This window comes from Lepisosteus oculatus, chromosome 6 (assembly GCF_040954835.1).
Source record: "Lepisosteus oculatus isolate fLepOcu1 chromosome 6, fLepOcu1.hap2, whole genome shotgun sequence".
In the NCBI taxonomy this organism is placed as follows: Eukaryota; Metazoa; Chordata; class Actinopteri; order Semionotiformes; family Lepisosteidae; genus Lepisosteus; species Lepisosteus oculatus.
Window position 1 is genome coordinate 46608042 of NC_090701.1, and position 25187 is coordinate 46633228.

The window sequence follows — 25187 nt, forward strand, 5'->3', positions numbered from 1 at the left end:
AAACCTGCGCATTATGCAAATGTATGAAAATGACAGGCCCTCATGCAAATTTGCCTGCCGCTGGTAGGGCCGAATAGCCCGAGACACAGGACAGCAGCTAATGAACACTCCACACAGCCTTTCAGCCAGCAGAGCTTCAAAAAATGTATCGCTAATAAGCAGCACTTGAGTCTGTGAACGCTTAGGCGCAGCGTTGCAGCCACAGAACACTGTCTTTGTCCTAGTGAACACTGTGTTTGGCCTAACGGACTCTAAAAATGGAGGGTTTGTGCTTGTGTCCGCAGATTCGGTCAGCTTCTGCCTGTGAGGGTTTCAGAAATATCCGGTTCAGCCAGGGTGCACTTGTGGTGCCTGGAGCAGACTTAATTCGTCAAGCGTAACATTGAAGGCCCAAAACAGGAAATATTGATACAAAAAAGCCTTAAACCTTTGGACGTGAATACATGGCTAAAAAACACCAATACTTACAGCATAAGAGACAATACATCTCACTGCAATCTCAACTTGGAGACCACCAGCAGCAGTGAGCGCCCCTTAAACTTGGCTGACTTATAATTTTTTTTTAATTAACAATTCCAATTACAGACTCCACCTGAGACCCGCTTAGTTTACCAGTGTTTCAAATGATAATGTCCTGGTAAATAATAACCATACATATACTATGGATTTACATTAACTACATATAGCAGTAAATATTTTACATGCCCAGTAACAAAGGCTTTGTTCCATACTCCTCAGCTGATTAATGGAAAGTTTTTTTTCCACATGTATGTGTATGTGTAGTACCTCCCAAAGGGCTGTATTAATTTTTTTAGGCATTTGCTCAGTCAGGATCAGTGACAGGACCACAAAACAGCTAATCATTGATTCCTATTCTTAAAATGCACAAATGCAGCTGTCCTGATTTGCTGTCCTCAGACGCAATCGCTTGCAGACTCTGGACAGGTGTCTTAGATCCACGCATACAGTGAACAGAGCTGTCACTCAGCTACACACCAGCAGGAAAATGCACTCCCGGGCAATAAGGGGCACTACATCTTTAAAAACGTACTGTAGAAAGGCAGCCAACCACATCTTACACGAGAGTGCCTGGAAGTCTGGATTTAGCTTGTCTGGCAGGACTAAAATATGTATAGATTATGTCGGCACATACAATATATTTAATATACATACTGTATATAAAGTATATGTTTTCTGAAGTACCATATTTGAGAATATCAAGAACTGATCAATACAACTAAGATTTGAAGGCTCAGAAACAATGGCAGCTTATACCGTTTATAAATTTGTAAGACTTGCTCAGCAATTTTGATGCCTTTTTCAGACAAGGGCATCCTAGTGTGTTTCAGATATAGCTGGAATCGCACTGTGATGAATCTTTAAAGTCTGTGACAGAAAGACAGTCATTCTGCATCTAGTATTTTGATGCTCGATAACAACAATGGCATAGAATTGCACAGTCCAATCTCACAATAAATTAAACAAACATCCGTGGATATACCAAGGTCTCTCTGGGAAAGATTACAAGACACCATTCTGAATTGGAGCACATTTTTTTCAGCAGTGTGAAATACTTTTTTTTTTTAAAAGGAGGGAGATTGCCCTTAGAAGAAAATGTGGCATAGAATAAGTTAAAATATCCTCCCCTGACATTATACAGACCTCTAGTCATATATACTGTACAGTATATGTATCTTTCCAGTAACAGAAAGTTACTTATCCCAGGTGAGTAGAAACTGGGAAACTGGGACAAATAGGTCAATACACCCTGCATGGGACTGCACAGCTGTCCATCACGAGACAGACACAAACAGGAATAAACTTATCCCTGTGTTTAAGTCTTTAGAAGGTTGGAAGAAATTGAAACACCTAGAGAAAACCCACACAAAGGTAGAAAATATGCTAATTCTACCTTGAAGGCACCCCCAGTCCAGAATTAAAGCCAGGACTCAAGAGCTAAGTTATTGTTGCATGTGGACAGTTTTTAGCATAAATCCATATATACTGTATATACTGTATATGCATATGGGAAAAAGCAGTAAAGGATAGAGATTCTAGCTTCAGGATTCCAAAATGTATACTTGCAAATAACTAAAAAGGATTCTTAACAAATAAAGTAGACATCTTGGACTTATGTCAATATAAAATTACAACAAATACACACAAATACTGTACTTCAAGACTACAAAGTCACCCAGAGAAGACGAGCTGACTAAGCACAACGCTCACAGTTCTCCCTGCTCTGGAATCGGTCCGGCAAACAGCAGCAGGATGCAGTGGACTGTCCAACTCTGATAAGATAAAAGAACTAAAACCCTTTTCATGCCAGAACCAACTACTCACTCAAATTCCTCAAAGGCCTCGACAAAGTCAATTCTTTTCCAGCAGCCGTCGTGAAGTACGAACCAATGTGTCGGACGACGCGTTAAACTGAGAACAGGAGGCGCTTCTTTACACAAACAGTTGTGGGAGTGTGGAACGAGCTATGCAGCCATGTTGCCGCTGAATCCGATGAAATGACTGAATGAGATCCTTGGGTCAATGGGCTAGATGGGTTGAGTGGCCTTCTCCCGTTTGTAACAGTTCTTGTGTGCTTGCAGTAGCCCTCATTTACAATATCCAAGTGGCAGCAGCTTAAGAGAGAGACTTAAGCCTCTCAAGTATAAGGATGGGCCACTGACCTATTCTATCTCGACAAACTGCTCAGCTACAGGCATAACAACAGTATTTTCAAAGACAGGCACGTAGTCCCATCCTTAAAGCAAAATGATCTTTTCTGTGCATGCACACATGCTCTTTTATGCATACTGCACTGTACATATATGTATACATCTTCTGTGGAGAAACAGTGTATCAAGAAAACATTTGGGCTGAAGTAGTTCCAGTAGGGAGCTGTATCAGCAAGCGAAGGCTGCAAAGGAACAAGTAAAGGTTTATTCCACGCTGAAAAGAGAAGAAACACAACGTTTCGGCTGTGAAGCCTTCTTCGGGTATCATATCCCTTTGGGTTGGCAAAGAAGGTCCTTGTCATATTCCGTGATTAAGAAGAGATAAATATACAGTGTACGGTATGTAACGGATAATAAAAGTTGTGTACTGTATGTGTGTGAGCAGGGAAGACAGTGAAATACTTGGAGACACACCCTGTATATATATACTGTATACTGCATAGGCACTATTCCCTGGATTTCTCGTCCTAGATTTTCTTGATGAATGTAGCTTGAAAAACAACTGTATAGTTTTTATGCATTTGAAATTGAAAGACGGAAGCAATGAGGTTTGAGGATATGGGATATGGTGTCCTTTGTGATTTGATTTGAATATAGTTCTCTTGTATGTGTATGCAAGTGCACTTTTACAAAACACACCCCCGGTATGAAAATCCAGAAAGAAAAGTTGAGCAGCAGTATGCAATCAAAGGGTTACACTATAACAATACATGCATACTGTCGCTCAACAACATGTACATAGATTTTGTCAACCACTAATACGTCAGCAGACACAAAGTGTTTTTGTGTTTCTGGAAGAGAGTGCGCACCATTTCGATGAATTAAGCCGACTCACTCAGATGATCTGCATGATGTCCTAGAGAGGATACATACTATGCAATGGAAACAGGTGCCTATTTTTTGATAGCAGACAGCCCCGTCTTCGGTCAACACATTTCTGTTTGCTAAACATCCTGCTGCAGCTGGCCGTGTGTATCCTGGTAACCACATGCTGAGGCAAGCTGTACGCATGGTTTGACAGTAGATCATTAACATACGCCTAAATGTGTAAAACAGAGTCAAAGCCCGGGTCTCTAAATGATCTCCTCGCCAGCCTAGCAAGCCATAAAAATGGGGAGGCTTTTTTTGTGTTTACAAGCACAAATATGGTAGGCCACAGCACAACAGCCAGATTTTCTATCTGTGGAAGGCATAAACATCAAACCCTTTCTACTGAGGCTGCTGCTATGACAACTATCCAGAGGCAAGTGTCAGGTCAGCTCCCAACATGTGTGTCTGGGATGTAATTGCTTTGTCAGTGACCTAAGAGCCTTTTACCTCCATATACTAAACACCCAGAAAAGCAGAACAGTGAAATTAACAAGCAAGGTTCATTTTCTCTTGACCACGGGAGACTTATCCCAGACTCTTTCAGTGCATTGCATCATTTCTGTATCCTGGGACGCTTCAAGATTCAATTGACATTCTGCTTGGTACAATGTTCAGTGAACAGCATTGTACCGTGTTCTGAGTTTAGCTGTAAGCCAGACCTCCAACTTCAATGTGTCTAATATTTACCACATAAAAACAGGGAAAAATGTGCATGTTCCAAATTTTAATTCATAGTTAATTATGCACTTATTTAAGGAACTAGAACTCCTTCTAAATGAATTCACAGGTGACACATCCCTATAAAACTCTAGTGAGTGATTATTAAATTAAGGTTAATAAAATGATCAGTTGCAAAAAATCTATTTGAGGATTATTAAAAAAAAAACAGCTTTGTTTAGCACTCGGCCTGCATTTACTTTTCCAAATAATAGGGCCTAGCTCTAAACTTCTCAGCGTCGCCATCATCATCATCACTTTTTGAAGGGCCTCCATTTTACTTTACAGCTACAGTATCTCACCTAACTCGAATCCTAGCCCATTCTTTCCTATACAATAGACATCATACAGTAGACCCAGCTGCTTTGTCTATGCCCTTTCCCATCGACCCATCTGTTTTCTTACCGCTATATCCAATTCATGGCCATGTGTGTTAGCCGGAACCTATCCCAGCAAGCAGCGGGCATAAGGCAGGACACACCCTGGATGGGAAGCCAGTCGATCGCAGGGCATATACTCACACCAGAGCTAATGTTCCCAAAGACAACCTACAAGCATATTTTTGGACTGGGAGGAAACTGGAGCTTCCAGAGGAATACAGGGAGAACATGCAAACTCCACACAGAGCGCATCCCAGTATTTGAACTCAGGGCCCCAGCGCTGCAAGGCAGCCATTCTCTAGCCACTGTGCCACCCTGCTGCATCTAAAAACACTTGAGGGAGGTCCGCCATCGGTCCACTGAAGGATTTCAGTTCTTCTAGGAGCTAATTAAATTTGGTTTCTGGTTCTGGTGTCACAAAAAAAACCCCTGAAACTCAAAGCTTGGTATCCATGGAATCCACACGACGCTTTCACCCACTAATTTGTCAAACAGTTCTTGCAAAGGTGCCACAGAAGAGTAAGAATGTTATTCACATTTGATTCTTGAAACTTACTCACTCAGGAATTAACCTATGTCAGCCGTCTCCCAGGATAGATAACACCCCTTCACACTCCCTGAAGGAATTAACCACTCTCTGTTCAGGGAGATCAGGGAGACTGCTGGTCTAACAAGCCACACATGCCTTTGATAAAAGAGTGCTTATTAACACAAAGCACATTTCTTATTTCTGGGAGATGCAGGAAAGGTAGGGCTACCAACTGAAAAAAGGTACACCTTTGTCTCTGATTAAATTGGGCTAGTGTAACTTTGGATATGACAGAGCTGTCTGCAGCACACTTGTCAGACACCCCGTAAGGATCTGACAGTCTGTAGCACGAACACAAGAAAAAGATCTTAGGGAATTACTGTGGAAGCTGATGAAAAATACATCTATTGAACTCGTATATTGGATTCTTTTAGAATCTTCTGACAGCTGCGCTAATGGACAGACATGACTTGGAAATATATGAATACAGTTTTAAATTATTTCTGAGATGCATCTATTATCAGCGAGGCAATAACCTTATGGCCACTGGTCGGTCAGATTAGGCTCCAGCTCATCTTAATCTTGTATTTGACTCATTGGTTATTAAATATGGGAGGATCTATTAGTACCAATGCTGCAACATATCACTCAAAACAGAACTGAGCTATAGATTTCCTAATATTAATTAACATCTGTTTTTTTTTAGGGTTAACCCCTTTAAAACTGCTTAATTTGCAACAGATCTATAATAAGCCTGCTTTCATAAATCTACTGCGTACAAAGTCACTTACAAAAAAATACCATTTACAAAAGCAGGAACATGACTCATTCCCCTCCCAGTATCTTGACCCTTTTTATAGAATTTCATGGTAATTATTAGAATTAAATTGCCTCTCTGAAGCTAAGGCTCTTAGACTGCCTTGCAGAGCAGTACATGAAACAGACAGGTATTTCCTTAGTGTGGCAGGGAAACACAAGCAGCATTATCTGCCTGCCAGACCCCTGCAGGAGCCCAAGGAGGAGTCTGTTTTGGGGAGTTAATCTGCAACCCTGCCTACTCTTGCAGAGAGAATGACTCACAAAAGTTTAAATTTACACTTGCAACAGCTGGGAAAAGATGGATGAGAACATGCTCAGTTTACATTAGATCTGCCCCAGATGCTTATGGTGCGCACTTAATGATTGCTAAAGGTCTGGGGATTTGTTTGGTTAAAGAGATGATTGTGTGCTTGCCACTGAAAAGTGAAGTGAAAATAATAATTTCCTGGCCAAAAGTGTCTTTAGTACACAGCACATGCGCTACTGCTCATTCTGCATATGAGTACGTACTGTAGGGAAAGAACAAGAGAAAGGCTATAAAGGAGAGGAACCCACATGTAATACTTGCTGTATATATCAAGCTGATTGTGTACTACATTACCCATAATACCCGGAAGTGTGTGATGTCAGCCGACCTAAGATGGCGATTAAGTAAAGACACACGAGTAATCATATCCCCTTCTCCGAGTCTCTTTATTAAACAATAAAAATACCAGCGCGGTGCACAACAGAACATTACACCACTCAAACCACATAGCCTGTGCGTCAGTTAGCAGCTGGGTGATCTGAGGATCTCTTTCAGGTGTTTCTTGGAAGAAGCCATAGTATCAGCCTGGGTAGCCTATGCCATGCTCCCACCACCCTTTGTGTAAAGAAGTGCCTCCTGTTCTCCTATGCAAACAAGTGTAAAACTATGCAAAAGTGCATTTCCTCACTGGTGTTCAGACACAACGCCCAAGACCTGCTGCAGGTGTTTTCACAATGATGTAGCAATTTGTAACCAACTAGGCAAAGGCCTAGCTGTTGAGAAGTCAGTTGTTTTGGTGGCTCTCCAACTTCCACTCTTATGTATTTCAGAGATGTGTCTGATTTTTGGGAGGTCAGGACCATTAGTGAATGATACCAGAGTCTATCTTTGTGGCTGTATCTTTGGAGCACTCCAAGGGTTCTCTATCTATCATCTTTGCTTAACCTTTTGCAGTATATCCTCAGACAAAAATGTCTGCAAAACACATCTGAGTATTCTTCTGTACTATCACTTGACAGGTGCTGTATATTGTTGCTGCTCCAATAACAATGTCTATCCTGATAACATTTTGTCATCTGGAAAGGTTGTCTCTTGATGTGCTAAGCAAATAAAGTAATGCACGTTTAATCTCCCGTGCACATCTGTTTCTGTGACACAATTATACAGTATGTCAGCTGTATTAATGTGTCATTTGAAAGTTTAAAGTAAGAGATTCCATGCTTTTTGTTAGCTGTCCACATTATTAGATGCACATTTCTGCTCATTTTGTGGCGTCCAATTAGGAGAGACAAAAGGCCGTGGCAGTAAACGCCCGATGCAGAATGATAGCCAGTACTACCCGAAATGCTCCTGTAAGGTAGAAACGCGTCAGTACCTGCGGTCTCTCCAGACGCATCCTCTTAGCGGCGTTTCTGCTTTCGCTTTCGCAGGCAGAGGCCAGAATATTCTCTGCGGCCGCAGACGTGAGGTGAGACGGAACAGGGCGGGACTGCAAGAGAAAAGGAACAGGGACAAGATCCGTCACCCTTCATTTTCTTCACTGTTTCTTCTTCTTACACTCACAGTACATGTGCGCCATAAATCGGCCATCTGAACATGCAGTGAAACGGCAGTGTCTTAAGCTGTCTTGTTCTATTGGCTCCCATGATGTGGCCGGTGCAAAAGAGGCCTGTTAGACCACAACTTTGGAAGAAAACCTGCCGGGCGATCTAGTCTCGTTTACCATGAAACCTACTTTTCAAAGAAAGCGTGTGATGTGATTGGCGAGATCGTAGGCTGGCAGCAATTATCTTGTCGTATTATTTGATTTTTTGGGGGTTTTTAACTTTTATACAAAACAATTTAAGAAGTGGCATTTAAGAATTTGCATTCCAATCGCAGACTACAAAGCGTACAGGGGGAACTACTGGCTAACTACGCGGAAGTTCAACTTTACAACTGTGCGGAGTTATCATTATCGTTGTGAAGGTCTACCATTATACAATGCAATCGTTTTTTTTAAAAAAAAAAACAACTGAATAGGTGTTTGATAACTGATGTTGGTAGAGTGACACTGTCGACTCTGAAACAATCCGCCGGGACAGCATCTGTGTGTTCATGATGCTGCAGTATTTCCTAGTGCACAGCGGGCGGCAGACACGGTTAGGGAGGAACGATGCTCCCCGGGGAAGATCATTCCTCATGGGAGCACTTTCACACGTACAGTATGCAGGAAAGGAGAAGGAGAAATGACACATGCTGTTTGGCCCTCAGACCTCACACGTGCATTAAAAAAAAAAAAACGGGACACACAGAACAAAATGACGCAAGCACAAAAATAAAATCCACATTCCATGAGCGGGACTCGGAGGTTAGTGTCTTCAGAGAGGGAAGTCTTTACGGCTTTTCTGTTCTTGGCAGCTGAGTTTTTCCTGAGCCCCTGTAACCCGTGTGGCTGGGGGATTATCCTTTTGTAACCCGCAGTACAAGGGGGGCCGTTTCGCGAAAGAGTGCTCTTGTGGCAGCTGTGATGACCATGTCCTCAATCTCCAGAGAGGGCAGGAAAGCTCCTCCCCTGCCTTTAGACAGACAGACTAATTATTACCAATTAATAGGCATAAAAGGAAGTGAGCCTTTAAAGCTCCTCTTAGCGACCAGATGGCTGTGTGGTTTTGTCCCTGTGGATCCTGCAGACGCAGGCTCTCTGCACAGGCTTTTCATTTTGTGGCTCGCCGAAACAATGAACAGCCTTCAAAGTACTGCTGCTGGTTTGTTTCAAAATGCTTTTAGCAAAGAAGACAAAACTAATAACTGTTTTTTTTTTCGGAAATCTGGAAATAAAGAATCTTTTTTTCAGAATACTGGCTTGCAGAACAATGACCAAAGATTACATTTGTTCTGTGAAAACATGCTCTGCTAGAATATCTGCGTCTGCGTGTACAGTATACTGTATTTCATACTGTATGCATTCAGATACAAGACAATACATATACAGTATATTGCATGTTACTACAGTCTGCTCAAAGCCAAAAATTCTGACTGGCAAACTTTGCAAGGGACTTAGAAAAGATTCAAGATACATGTCGGACTTTCTGCGGGGCTAGTCAAATATACTTAGCTTAAACTCCCTGTTCTCACTTGGCAGCCAGGCTTTAACATTACTGTATCTACTACAAATGTTGTGGAAAAAATGCTCTACAGCCTATATACTGTACTGTATAATTACAGCTTTTCCACTTATGCATTCCGGTCCTGCCATCAGTGCTGTTTAAAATATTAATCATACTTATTTTAAGATTTAAGAGTCAAAGTCTGGGTTTCAAAGACTAATAAAATCAATGATTCTAACTCTCCCTCACTGACCTTATCTCTGATTTCACCTTGATAGTCATCTCGCAACTTTACCAAAGGCACACTGCCTTCGCAACACAGAGATCAAAGTGAAAACAGTAGTGAAATACAGTAACTTCTGATTTTATCCTTAGCATTATACTGTATATTTTATAGATCCAATCATACAGCATATTCCTATCTATAGGGTAATCCTCATTAGCCATGGGGCTGTAGTGGGACCCAAGTTTAAAGCTGAACAGGTTGGGGGACACAGAAAAAAAGAGAAATAGTATAAGCTTACAGTTGTATTATATACAGTACAGTGTCAAGCAAGCTTGCAATACTAATGTGTAACTGTGACCACAGTCCAACAGCTCAAGACAATTTTGAAATGTGTGGCAGTACCCCAAAGAATATTACTGTATTTAAAATGCAACGCAAAATCAACAGGAGCTCTTCCGAGGCTTAGCTTTCCCCGTTTCCTTGAGGCTAAACCTGCTCGGTTACTCTATTAGAAGTGTTACCGGGATTACAAATGGCAAATAACTGACAGTAGCACGCCTCGGGCATTTTTCTGTGCGCCCGGCCTGATGGATTTTATCCTCGTTAAACTCGGGCTGTGCACGTCCTTCCTCTCCAGCTACCGCAGAGCCCACGAGAGGGGGCTCCATCAGGTGTCTCGGGGGACAACAGCCGTGGCCTGGTTATGGGTCACAGAATGTCAGGAAATCTCTCTCGCTGGGCACTGTCCGCTCTCCAACCCTGTTATTATTTATTTTTAGCAAGCAGCTCTTCCACTAGAATTAAACGGAAAACTGCCTCGCTTTCGCGGGTTTAATTACATCGGGCTCGTGCTGCTGATCTGGGAGAAGGAGATGGAACAGCTCAGAAATCTCTGATAACTAAAGAATGACCCAAGTGGCCTATTACCAAGGCAGCTCAGTGAAGCTGAGAAGCCAAAGAGGTTTTTCAAGCCTGCTTGTGGGTGGGCGTCTATTCACCCATATGTCCAGATATCAGTGCTTTTTTTCTCAAACTGCATGTCGTGTCAAGGATGGACTCTGACTGGCTGTTGAGTCATATGAACCCTACTGAATACTTTGTGTTGTAACGCACTGGCCTTTTTTGAAACTGCATCAATTCTTTAAAAAAAACAAACAGCTAACATGCAGCTGGGGAATGAGCAGCTGTACGTACTGTAGCTGTTGGTGAATGATTAGAAAACATCAGCTGTATGATGTATTTGGTTAAAATATTAGATCTTATACATATAAAAATAAAAAATGATACTGATTTATATGTGGATATAGATCTCCAATTTAAATGCCTCAGAACAAAATTACCCTCACATTCACTTTGAATAATTGGTGTGCCTTTAATGCGTTTAAGTACAGTACTTTTAAATCTGACTATTTAAAATGACTATGTGTGCAAAATGATAGAACAGATTGTTTTGAAGAGCTGCAAAAACTCTTAAAAAAGGGTTGTAAAATGGTGATGTATTTATCAGCCCCACAGCTTCACTCTCAGACAGAGGATATTTATAAATATCAGCATCACGAGAAATATTCACAAATCTGATCACACGAAACCAGAAGATGGACAGACAGATGGATCTCCTGCCAACAGTAACACTAAATAATGTAGTATCCATCTTCTCCGAGGCCCAGACTGATACTGATTTAAGTAATCGAGCTGGGAAGAGCCAGCCAAAATCGAGTACAGTATACTGTACCATGCTCTGATTTCTCACCTCTAACCTCACAGCTCTTCCAAAACAATGACAATATGGCCAGCATTTTTGCAAAACTTTTATATATGCATTTACCAGCCTGAGACCATTGTAAGATAAAGGCATGCAAGGTTTAGAAAAAGAGTCTTTCAAAATTGGTTTAACATCTGCAAAACTACACTATTTTAATACACAAGACTAAGTGCATGGCTTATGGTCAGAGTGGTCATGTTTTTATGGTTTAGGTCATTTCAAAAATCCCCACTAGCATATCATTATCTATGACAAACCATCTTATCTTGCCTCCCTCCGTTTTCTGAAACCACTTCATCTTCAGAGGGTCACAGATCCTTTATTCATTTTTAAAAACCCAGAAGGTCAAGTGGGTACTTTTATTTTCACCGTATTCAAGCACGGAAATCTTTCTCAGGTTCGTAATAACCAGAATTTGCGACAAAGGTGTTATAGGCTGGAGGAAAAAGTTACATATCATTTATATTAAAGACAAAGATATGTCTGTATGTCTAACAAACCATACTCTTGGATTTAAAGGCAAAATGAGCATTTTTCTCTGAAAAAGCCAGAATCTTCTGAATAGGCTAGAGAAACACAGATCTGAGCCTTTTTTGTGTTTTTCTGAAACAAAGTAAAGAATGGATTTTAAACCTGCCAGTTCTTCGAATAACATGCATCAGAAGGCGCTGATTTACAGAAGGTATCGTTTCTCATTCCAATGGTAGGGGGGAAATGATATGAATGAAAGGGTACTGATGCTCGCGGGGGCGAGAAAAATAAAACAACACGGCAAAAAAAAAAACACACGTTTTTGGCCAAATCAATTGTAAAAAAAAAACGAGGAAAAGTAAAAGAAAGGTACAGTAGGTACTTGGATATGTGTATGGCAGGAGCTGGGAGGATGCAGGCTGGGGCTGGGTTCACATGAGGGACTCACCGCGTCAAAACCATTCCTTTTCATCCTCCTGCAGGACTTCAGGTAAGTGCGAATACGTTTCCGGGCGCGTTCCTGATACTCAGGGAACTGTCGCCTACACGAGTCAATGATAGCCTGGATCTTTTCTTTGGGCTGCTTAGATATTGGGACCATGCGGTCCAAGTTCTCATCTACAAACAGCCTGACAAACATCTGTGGGCAAGAGGGAGACACAGGAAAAGGGATTGGAGGGCAACTCTCTTCTATTCCGCTCTCGAGTCAGTATCACGGGCAATCATTTCGCGCAACGCTTTTCTCGAATGGTGCCACATCACTGGCTGCGTAACGCCCTGCATATCTGCTGCACAAGACGTTATAATCACATGCACAGTGCTTTACAGGGACAGGCACAAATGACATCACACGTGCATGAGCATCGCAGTATGGGCAGTCATTTCTCTTTCTCTCTCTGGCAACCAGTGTACAGTACAAAGCATGAGCAGAAGCTAGTGCACTATTTCAGAGGACTATTTCTTTTATACACCTGCTGGAGTAGGTTTATTGAGGCAACCACAGGTCGCGTTGCATTGGTAGAAGAGGAAATTTGTAATAGGAACACGGCACAGAATTAGTTTGGCCTCCTAAGGGTCTGTCCTTAAGCAGCCTAATTAAGAGAAAGCTAATCAAGGTTAGGAAGATTTTTTTTTTACCACATTTAAGGAAAAATACATTAGATCAGCTCAACATAGAAATACATCAGTATAACAAGACTGCACAATACATTCTATGTACCTTTTTTTAGAAAAAGTTGCTGCCTAATATTGTACATACAGAAATGTCAATACACAATAAGTTTGTACTTTGTGTGTCTTCCTCAAGCTTTTGCTGTAACTTGAAAATGCACTTTGTAGCTTGTGTCAGCATAGGCCCAGTTAGAATTTAAGAAGTTCTTAAAAATGTTGGGTTTCCTCTGAGCTCAGACATTCCTCAGATGCACTAAATTCAGATTAGCAGATTAAGATAGCACAGTGATCCTTTGGTTTTTTGGACCTCCTGCTACTGACCTACCTGTGTGATTCATACTGCAATAGTGCTGACAATTAAATTGATGTATGATCAACAAATGACCACAAAACACTGGGTTTCGGTCTGCTGCATTTTTTACTTCTCTCTGTCCATGACAAGTTAAGGCAGATCTGCATCACAATTTAATTTCCTTGACACTTAACAGTAGATATGATGGTTCACCAATTGTAAGACTTTTTATCTGCATAAGAACATTGCTCCCAATTTTGGATATCACTCCGGTCCCCCTGGTCATTAGTTAGGGTTTTATGGACTTCTCAAACTATTATTTTTCCTGCGTTTACAAATGTTTCACTTGATCTCCCAGTTCTGGCTCAGATCCTGGTTGAACATGTTTTTACTCCTCAATAACTGTTTCTAGCAAATTCAGAAGAATGTGCCACCTTTATGTATTCGTATGTATCTGCTTTGTCTAATTTAGTGTTGTTTGATATCGTTTTTACTGTAGCCTTGACAATAGTGTTGAACGCAATAGTCATTTTGTCTTATTGTTCACAAAATCATCTGTGTTTGGAAACAAACTTCATGATGCTTTAAAGGAACAAGTAAAGGTTTATTCCATGCTGAAAAGAGAAGAAAAAAAACAAAGCGTTTTGGCCGTGGAGCCTTCTTCTCACCCAAAACGTTGCGTTTTTTTTCTTCTTTTTTTAGCATGGAATAAACCTTTACTTGTTCCTTTGCAGCCTACGCATGCTGACACAGCTACCTTCTTGAACTACTCCATGATACTGTATATGTCAGCAGACAATTAACTGGTTTAATGATTTATATTAAATAATTGTTTAGTGGAAATAAACAACCACAAATTAGACTATCAAGCCTATTTGGCGGTACTTGATTTAACTAAGGATCTCTTTGTATCCTTAGAATGCAGATGTTTACAAAATGTTTTATCATACTGATTTATTGTCATTCCTAACAAGGCATTGTTCATGCAATCCAATACATAATCATTGCATAAATTACATATTACAGTAGATAAGAATATTGCTCCAATAATATTTTGAGCTACAAGTGTTTGATTCTCCGTACAGCTGACACATTATTTCTACTGCTTGCAATTACAAAATTACAGAACAATGACAGTGCTGATTGTGCACTGTCTTTGCAAGCTTGGGTGTCATTAGATGATCATAAATGTGGTGTTATGAACCTTAGAAAAGTGCATTACTACTTTTCGCAACAACTTCAGGACATCCTGTAGCTGTAAAAGGAAATAAGAGGCCTGCGAACAGCAAGCAGGCCTGTGACATAAAATAGTGATTCAAGTGCAGTGCCCTAAACGTCTCTTTCTTCTGTGTTAGATACAAAGCTTCTGTCATACATTTCTTCAAAAAAACACACTGCAATGACAGCTGTTTAATATAACTAGTACATCATTGGCCTCTCTTATACACAACACAATTGTATAAGATGGCATGCACTCAGATATTTTCTACATGCCTGCTGGAAGTAAACTAAACAGATGTCAAGGCCATCAATATATCATCAATAGAATTCTTTGAAGCTGGAAAAGTGCTTGTTCTTTTGTCTTCCAAGGCAAGATTAGGAAAAGGTGTGAAAACTTGTTGCTTTGGTAAAGGCAAAGTTTAAGTACCCACAGAATTAATGGTAATTGTATCCATGGGGACCAGAACTAAACTGCTTTTAACATGTAACATCCATTAAGATGCATTACACGCCAAGAGCATGTCTCTTGCAGGGGCATTAAACAATACAATCTGACACAATGCCCACTGGATTTAAAAAACACATCTGTACTACTCAGAGGAAAAGAAGGTTTGCCCGAAAATTGTAAGACGGAACTTTTTCTTATTCTAAAATTTTTGTCTGCAGTTGTTATGGTTTTAATGTACTGTTTCCACAAAACAGTGCCCAAGTGCAAAACTATCAACAAAACCCCAAATGAGATCAAAATTATATGCATCAGACACCATATAAATCATGTTTACACACACACAGTGAAAAACTATTATCTATTATCTCACATTGGGAGGAGTTTCAAATGCTCATTTCTCTTCATATTAAAATACTCATGCAATACATGCAAGAAAACAGAACTTATCACTACATAAGAAGTCTGTGAGAAGATAACAGCAATGTGCAATGGCATGGGGCAGGCAGATGATGTTGTTGGATGTGGTGAATTCATGGTGGTGATAACAGTTGAAGTAAAAAAAAATCTGTGGTAATATTCATAAAACATATGTAGTGCAGTAGTTAGCATTACTGCCTCGTAGTGCTGGGGCACTGGGTTTCAGTAAGTAATAATAACCTACCAGTAAGTCCAAAGACATACTGGTACTGTAGGTTAATTGGTTTCTGGGAAAACTGTTCCTGGTTTGAGTATGTATTTGTGTCTGTCTGTGGGGGGATGGACTGGTGTCCAGTCCATGGTGTATCCTGCCTGTACCTGTTGCCAGAATAATATGGCAATCTGTCAATCTGAATTGGATGAAGGGGTTAGAAAATGGATGGACAGATGTACTATCCTAAGTTTATTTTGCTACTATTTAGTGAATAAAAAGAAACTTTTATATGATGTGTCAGTGTTATTACTTGATTATGCACAATGATGTCAGTTCAAAAGTTCAAAACTTGTATTTGGAGCTGCTTATGGATTTTTTGTTAAGAGGTTTGCACTTTACAATCATTTGCGAATATTGCAATCTGACAAACTTCATAAAGCAATTGGAACAACCGTCATTCTGTCAATCAAGTCACAGATGATCTTGGTTCCCCTACATTTAAGTTTACTTCTGCTTAAGGGTTACCAGTCCTTTTTTGAATCAAGCAAAAACTGTATTTTAAATTGAAAAAGAAAAACATCTCAAATTTAAGATTTGAGATAATTTTAGGTATTAGTCTACACTTAAAAGATTCACTTAAAGAGTAGTGCCGCAAAATAAGATTGTTGAAAGAATACAGTGCGATTCTGTTATAACACAATCTATGACAGTGCAGTGAAATCAGGGTTTTCACTTCCTGAAAACTGTAAATCAGCCTGACTCAGATGTTCCAGAAATTGAGTTAAAACAGATAAATGCAAAACCCGAAAACTGTTCTCTATTAGAATGAATCTTAATGTAGTGGGAAAAGCAAAGAAAGGTGAAACCTGAGTTTCATAAGACACATTACTGAATCTACAGTAGATTGCATTCGTGGCTAAAAGACAAAGAAAATTAAAGACATTTTTCTAGCTACAAATTGGGCCGCTGAAAGAAAATAATAAACACTCCACTGGTGGACATAATATGCAATATAGTATTATATTAATGCAATATAGTATTATAACCATGGTAGAGAAACATAGCAAGCAGGTTTTAAAGTAAGCATGGGACAGATGAACTGCCTTCAGAAGATGCATGCCACTGGGCAGGCTTCTATACAGTATGTGTAAATGAAAATAAAGTCTGCAGATAAGAAACCTGCAGAATTGTTTCTATAACTTTTTTTAATTGGCCTCATTTTTAAATTGTTTCAGTTTGAAAATGACCATTGCATTGCACTGCACTTCAAGACTTAAAAGTTTAAGTAGTATAAGTCATCCTGCTTATTGGGAATTATGCTACAAATAGCCTCACTCCACTTCAAGGCTGCCATTTATGCAGTTGACAAAATACCATAGCAAAAACACTAGCCTTTAATATTAAGTTTACAAGAACTTGATTACTGTATTTTAAACTGTTTCAACTACTAGTGCACTTCAGCACTTAGCAGTTTAAAAAGATGTTTTAATAACACAACTGCAATGAATTAAGACCTGCACATGAAATAATTTCTGATAATACCATTTTTTCTTTTCCCTTCCCTCCCTTTTCTAAAACCTAAAAGATGTCTCTCACTCCCTGTGTAAATATTAACTGAATAAACCTTTAATTTTAGGGATAATCGTCAGGTATTGCTTTAAATGGAAAAAAGCCCCAACCTTCAGTCGGAAGGTTTTAGCGTAGGGTTGGAGAATACAACAGCAAAAGGTGAGAAAACATTTAAAAAAAATTCAAATTGTTGAAGAATGCTAGAAAGTAAAAGAAAATTCAGAGATGATCTACTGTAGCTTTACTGTAACGATAAAAGCAATGATAGAACTAAAGCCCCAGTCATAAAAAATATTGCCTCATAATGCTACAAAATAAAATATCAAAACACGCCACAGTTGTGTGAAAACATGATTAGATTCTGTGCTCTGTATGTTCAGCTTAAAATATTTGTCATAATAAACAAATTGAATTCAATCAAGCTAAAAGGGTGGTGTAAACAGAGTAATCACAGATTCTTTTACAATTAATTTAGCTTGTGAATATTTCAGTAACAAAAACACCCTAAAATGTGTTACAGCATGACAGTAATGCTGTCTCCTGAGTTTGGACCCCTACCGCCATGTTATATAAGAACAGGGTAGTGGTGTATTACAGTCACCATCCCCTGCACGGCTAGAACACAGCCTCACTGCAGTAGTGCCAGGTATAAACCCATATTAACAAAGCACAACTGCACTGCAGTTCACTAAAACACACCAATCCAGCGCAGCACAGCTGCCACACGAGTTCCCATAAGGAACCCGGCCAGCTGTTGGGAGTCCCCTTGGCCGTACTTACGTTGAAGGCCTTGAGCCGCTCGGCCTCCACCCCTTCCGCCTCCATCGCCCTCTCGCAGTCCTCGTGGTCGTCGTGGTCGTCGTCGTCTTCGTCGGCGCGGCTGAGGGACAGGTCCTCGGCTCCTCCTCCCACACTCTCGTTCTTCCCCGAATCCAGGCTGGAGTAGCTGTGTGCCGGCGACTGAAACATACGCACAGGCCGCACAATTCAGCCACGTCTCGGGTACTCTTTCAACACCAGAAAACCACACCGCCGGGTCCTTTTGACTAAGGCTCTTCCTATCATTGTGCAGCAGGATCGACCAGGTGCTGAGTTTAGACCAGTGTAAGACAGGCTGGTTTTACCATCCTGATGGTGTGTTGCTGCAGTAGTGATCAGTGTAAGACAGGCTGGTTTTACCGTCCTGATGGTGTGTTGCTGCAGTAGTGATCAGTGTAAGACAGGCTGGTTTTACCGTCCTGATGGTGTGTTGCTGCAGTAGTGATCAGTGTAAGACAGGCTGGTTTTACCATCCTGATGGTGTGTTGCTGCAGTAGTGATCAGTGTAAGACAGGCTGGTTTTACCATCCTGATGGTGTGTTGCTGCAGTAGTGATCCTGCTCACAGGTTCAGACATCTGATGTACAGTATGAGCCTGGCAGTGGAGTCAATGGTGTGAATGTCTCCCGTCTATGGGAGTTTGACTAATCACCTCATTACTATATAGTAATGAACAATGAAAATGTACCAGTCTAAGTTTTAGTATACAAATCTGATTAAGCTCAAACACAATGTTATACACATCTCAAGTAGTGAGCAGATACATAAAACAAGACTGTTGTTTTTTTAGTAGTGCTGTTCTTTGGGATGACTGAGTTCAAGCTAGTGATTTTATAATAACAGTAAGTGCTCAATGTTTGACATGTAAGGTTAGTACAATTGCCAAAATTAGTTCAATTAAGATCAATTAGTTCAATTAGTTCAATGTCTTTAAAAAACAGACATTCAAAAAGACAAGATTTAAATGAATGCAAAAACAGCAAAAGAGACAATCATCTCTTCCTTGAGTAATGAAGAGCACCTGGTTCCCATCGACATGACTGGAAGTGCCCTGTCTGGGAGGGAAATGGCACAGACAATGAGATGTTCTGCTTCAACGGGCAGCAGAAAACACAAGACACTGTCTCTGTGAGGGACAGGACATGCCCTGCAAGGCAGAAGGTCAACACATCAAACCAAGACCATTCCGTCTGTCTTATCCACCTGTGTTAATCGTTTGAAACTTTCTATGGCTACCGCATGGGAGAAATCCCAGGAAGAAATAACATGCCCATTGGCATTATGGCTGTAGCTCACTGTTTGCAGGGAAATGATGTGAACACTCACAGGCCGTTCAAAGGTAAAATGTTGACAGCTGAGAGGTGTCTTCTGTGGGTCAGAGAACATCTGAGATGAAGGCAGAGAGAACGGTGCAGGCTTTTATTCAACTATTTAACCCTTGACAGCCATGACAGAAGACACCTTGTGCGGGGATATTCCGATAGGCACCCTGCTCACTGTTGCATTGTGCAAGCCAGTCAGTGGAGAAGTGGAAATGCAAGGATGTGAGAGGAAATCTACTTTTTGGTGCAGAGTTAGGGCAACCTTACTGTCCACCAACTCATTGAGAAAGATCCTGAGCCAATAGTATCTTCTGTCCTACAAGTCAATCCAGAAATGTTGATTTTCCAGCAGGAGAGTAAACGATCACACAGTATAAGGATTACACAGATACAAACTTCAGAGACCATTTCTGTGGTCATACCGTGGCCAGTTTTGTTTCCTGCCTGAGTATGGGAGACCATCTGTGAGTCCCAGTCATCACTTCTATCAAGAGAGACAACCAGCAACCTGCCAGCTTTTGCTGGGTGGCAGCAGCCCCACAGGAAAAATCGTGAAATAACCCCACAGTGATCTGCCCATGGCTGATCAGGTCTACATGTCAGTACTTCCAGGATTGTGTTCATATTCAGGGAAGTTATACTGAATGCTGACACTGTAATGTGCTCATTTTGTCAGTGTGCCACGATTTATACTGAAAACTGAAATAATTCTTTGATTTGTATTTTCATTCAAGTTTCCTGATGATTTTGTTATGCATCTGTTTAAAGCATTTGTATAAATCCATGACGCCTGAGCGTAGCATTTCATTTTTTTTTTGCAGCAGTACGTATTCCATGTTTTGACTTTGGTAACATAAATGTAAAAAATAATTTACCCAGAGGACTTCGATTGTCTTTTCTACATTACCATCTTGATTTTATTTTCTGCCATCTAGAAAATGTGAAATTGTTTGGTAAATACTTTGGCATATTTTTCAAAGACTATTCCCAGCTACAAAACACTCAACACGTAAAAACCCAAACTGAGATTCTAATGTTCTAATTCTAAACATCAGACAAAGTATATCATATTAACATATGAAATGAGAATCTCTTAATCACCTACTCAGTTCTTTAAATACTATTGTCTCACATAAGGACCAATTTCAAATGCTAATTACTATTCATTCACAATACGTTATTTTATTGTTTGGTAACAATATGGCTCGTTATTACAAGTCGACCTGTCCATGTGAGAATGGAAGGAGGCTGAACTGATCCTGCCTACATCATGACATCAAAGGCCACAGAGACGGAGTAAGTTTGCGGCAGTATGGATGAGACAGAAGAAGCTGCAGGAGGTGGATGTGTTCATGTTGAAGCTGGAGCCCCTGGCCGTGGTTGTGGTCAGCAACAAATACATACTGTTCTCTCAGACGAAATAAGAGCTCCAGTAATTGCTCATGTCAGAAACAGCTCTCATAATGCAACTAGGTGGATGTGTTATCCAACCAAACCTCAAGAGGTCAGCTTCTAGCCTCAATTATCCGATTATCTCAAACTGAGAATCCGTTAAGTCAAGAGCACTGCACTGGGCTTGTATGTGCAATAGCACGGAAATCATATTTATAATGTTCACATTCCTGTAAGGTTAGCATGAAATTACCGTGTTTGATTGCTCTCCTGTATTGTAGAATTGAAAGGGCTAAATTTGGTGGAAGAGGTGTTCTCATTGCAGAGCACGAGGTCATTTTAAAAAGGTACCAAATCACCCTGAAGCGGATTTACTCTTTTTCAAATAAGTATAATAAATGCCGTTTCAAATATATAAGCAAGGAGTGAGGGCATTCTGCAATGAATCTGTTCTATTAAGTTTAGAGGCAGTGCAGTCGGAATATAATGTTTTTTGCAACCTTGTCAGGAAATGGGGTTGTGTACTAGGGCTGTTACACCCGTGTGCTATGTTTCCTCAATGAGCTACACAATTTCCTTATAGACCCAAAAGCTGTAATTGCATTTGTCACGACCTGGGACAATATATAAACCCGTTTTAGGCATTAGTAATACGAGACAGTTTAACATCACATGGAGAGTTCATCATGACGTTTCACTCACCCTATTACCAACTTCTGCACTCTACAGTACGAATTACTTCCAGCCTGAAGGCAGAAGGTATATGACTGCTGCCCTCATCCATGCTGTGGATGAAATGTGTGAAGGTATCGCAGTATCACAGCATAGCAGTGCCAGGGGTGAGTATGGCACTTATACAGGGTTTTTCCACAGTGCTTTGCTAATGAGGACATGAGATGCAATGTGGATGGAAATTTGTAGCCACATGCTGAGACTCAAAGTCAGCTGACAAGGTGTACAGTATATGGAAATGCGCATCAAACCTTTGTAAGAGGACCCGGGGAAGGGTCATTTATAACCGGTATTTCCGGAACGAAACACTGATTATACTCGATATAGACCTGGGCAAGACGGCTGCCAAGGATAACCAGCTGACCCGCTGTTGGGAAAAGGCCTATGCAGCAAAACAAGGAGACACAGCTGAGCTACGTCAGGAAACAGGATATAAATGCCCCAGAAGCGGTGAGCCAGTGCGGAAGCCGATAAGGTGAATGCGTTTTGGAGGAAGGAGAGGATTAGGATTGTGCTGGAAAGGATTAAGGAGTAACGGACTACGGTTTACGGTTTACGACTACGGTTTACGGATTACAACTTGGTTACGGTACGGATTTGTGTGAACATACGGACTTTGGAATTTGGATTGTTTAAGGGTACTGGAAACGGATTACGGATCGGAATTGTAAAACGTACGAACGGAGAAACGGAGAAGATCAGTGTGGTGTGAGTAACATCCCTTTTTCACCTGCTTTTCCCCGACACCACACCTTATAGTCAGTTTTGTGTTTTTCATGTCGTGTCTGACAGCTGCGAACCCTGCAACCACACACAGGGAAGGATGAGGGCAGACTTTTTCATCCACTCTTGAGCCCTTCATCTTTTAACATCATCACTAACAGGGAAGAGATCCAGTGCTGATGGGAGGAGAGGAGCATCCCTCACCAGCAGAACCACAAGACTGCTGACCAATCTCGGCCAATTGTGTGCCAGGGCTGGGAGAATCCCAGGTACTGTTGGCTAGTGACACGACCCAGGCTCAGCCCCGATCAAAGTTCTCAGCCAAGGCTCCGGCAAACGCCTTCACATCATTACAAGCCTATGTCACGTTTTTATTTTGTACCTTCTTCGACATAATGTAGATGATTCACTCATAAAAACATGATCTTATGATGTACTACGATATGGAGCTGAATGCTTGGCAGTTGGAAAGAGGGAAGAGAACTTGATGAGAAGAACTGAAATGAGGATGTTGAGATGGATTCTGCAGATTTCAATGAAGGCTAAGATCAGAAATGAAGAAATCCGTAGACGATGTAGGGTGGTGGATGTGGTTGAGAAGATGCGAGAGGCGAGGTTACGATGGTATGGACATATCATGAGGAGGGACGTTGAGGAAGTAACAAAGAGGGTAATGGAATTTGAGGTGGAAGGTAACAGAAGAAGAGGCAGGCCTAGAAAGAGATGGATAGATTGTGTGAGAAAAGATATGGAGGTATGTGAAGTGAGTGAGGAAGATGTGCTCCACAGAGACAAGTGGAGAAGAGCAACCAAAGCAGCTGACCCCAGGATAGTCTGGGACTAAGGCTGTGAAAAATAATAATAAGAAGAAGATGATGCACAATTTCTATGAAACAAATGCAACCATGTGCAATCTAAGGATCTCCAGGGTCAGGGTGCTATTGGTGAAACTAGAGCTCCTCTCCTGTGATTAAAAATCTGTCTCCAACCTGGAGCCTCATCAATATTATTGCAGCCAAGATTGTACATCAAACTCCTGGAATACCTATTAGACCTCACTACAAATGAGTTTCAGACACTTTCTCTCTGTACTCAAAGATCTGGTGTTCGACAACTCAAGTCAGACCACTAAATTGGCAGATTTTAAATGGGTAAATGGCTTTCATGAATTGGCTTCATCACTCTGCTCTCCTCCCCACTAATAGCTGGTGTGTGGTGAGAGTACTGGTGCACTATGGCTGCTGTCGCATCATCCAGGTGGGGCTGCACACTGGTGGTGGTGGCGGGGAATCATCATTTCCTGTAAAGCACTTGGAGTGGAGTGTCCAGAAAAGTGCTTTATAAATGTAAGATATTATTATTATTATTATTATTATTATTATTATTATTATTATTATTATTATTATTATTATTATTATTATTATTATTATTATTATTTCAACCCTAGTCCTTGAGGAAGATGGAGTCATCTGGTTCTCGTTCCAGCCGGGTTCTTAATCACAGGCTCATTTACTTCTGGTTTCTATTTAAGGCATCCTTGCACATTTGCAAACCAGGTTGAATGGGATTTGCAACAGGTACCAGCCCTGTACCGGTTTCTGTGTCTCAGAACTGCCCTCATCCCGGTGTGCTGTTTGAAATGTAACCAACTGGACCTCTGCAGAAGCCAAGAAAACTCCCACATTGTGTGGGTGTCTGATAAAATCGCTCCCACCTGTGGATCTTAAACTGATCCACAAGCAAGAGCTGTTTAGTCTGAATTAATGGTAAGTGAGTTGAGGATAAAGTGTATAAAGTTCTGTTTGGTGACATTGCTGGAAACAGTACCTAGAAAGAGGGGTACAGTATTTATGACACCCAGGAAGGACTGAACAGACATGTTAAATAAAAGTCTAAGCAAGCAAGATAATCAATTAAGTTGCCATTCATCTCTGGATGTGTGGAGCTCAGCTGGAAGGAAAACCAGCACACACAGTGCCCGTCCAGGACAATGGGAACCAGTGGTTTAAAATGTACATTTGAGCACATTGTTATTTTACTCCCAGAGGTCATTTTCTTTTCTTGCGTTCACATAATGTGAAAAAAATATGCAAATCATATTACTAAAGGCAATGAGGTTAGAAGGCTACTTGGTGTGGTACTGTATATCGCATTAACCACTCAGCATCATGAAATGAGCTGTTTGTACTGTAGTTTTAGATTAGTTTCATGGAGCATCATTTTATTTTAATGCTGTATTCCTGTTACATGACAAGATTTCTTATTTCTTATACAAAATATATGATCATCTGCAAAGTTATAATAAGTTATCTGTATGTACACTTTTATGTAACAGTTACTATATACAGTATATATTTTCTGATCTGTATATTTTCTTATAGTTTAATAACAGAAAATGAGATCCTACTATCACGGTGCTTTATTAATCTGTACACAGACCAGTTAATATGAATGAGCACAGAGATTGCTGCATATGCACATTATAGTACCTTAATCTTATTTTTCCCATTTAGTCTTTAGGCACTCACAAATTTAACCAATTACTTAAGACTGGAAGTTAAAGTAAAAAAAATGCAGTACATACAGTCAAATAACACTTTTGCAAATCCACTTCACAAGATGATATTGGTAGCAATTGAAAGGAACATTTTATTCAACACAAGATTAAGCTGTGGAAAGCACTAATGTACATCTACAATAGTGTCATGAATATTGTTTAATGAAAATTGTTCCTGTGTCTTTTTTATCATACATATACAAGCTTTTTATTTTGTTACATAAATATACTCTATAAAATTTGCCAAAACAAATGAAACACAAACAACGTTAATTGTAAACAACAGACCTACCCATATAGGGGTATTGATATTCCTTGAATTTTAAACCTGTGTAGTATTATTTTATTATTTTTATCTTGCTTCATTATTTGTGCATTTCCCCATTATTCTAGAGAAAGTCTGGTATTTCTGATTTTACAAAGTTCCCCTTGAGCAGATTTCCCGAAGAAATCCGAAGTCTGTAAAAGTCTT

At 40.4% G+C, this 25187-nt stretch overlaps 1 protein-coding gene across 5 annotated transcripts in view; it reads right to left on the minus strand.

Moving 5' to 3' along the window:
• LOC102696061 (nucleolar protein 4) overlaps positions 1-25187 on the minus strand; it is a 116372-nt gene that overhangs the window by 24706 nt on the left and 66479 nt on the right. For 3 of the 5 annotated variants that reach the window (XM_006633938.3, XM_015353530.2, XM_015353529.2), the window contains exons 7-9: positions 17951-18130; positions 12288-12479; positions 7667-7780 (exon numbers count right to left, since the gene is read on the minus strand). In XM_006633938.3, coding sequence (XP_006634001.2) covers positions 7667-7780; positions 12288-12479; positions 17951-18130 — 486 coding nt within the window. The remainder of the gene's footprint in view (positions 1-7666; positions 7781-12287; positions 12480-17950; positions 18131-25187) is intronic. The other 2 variants (XM_006633939.3, XM_015353531.2) reach the window with 1 other exon arrangement.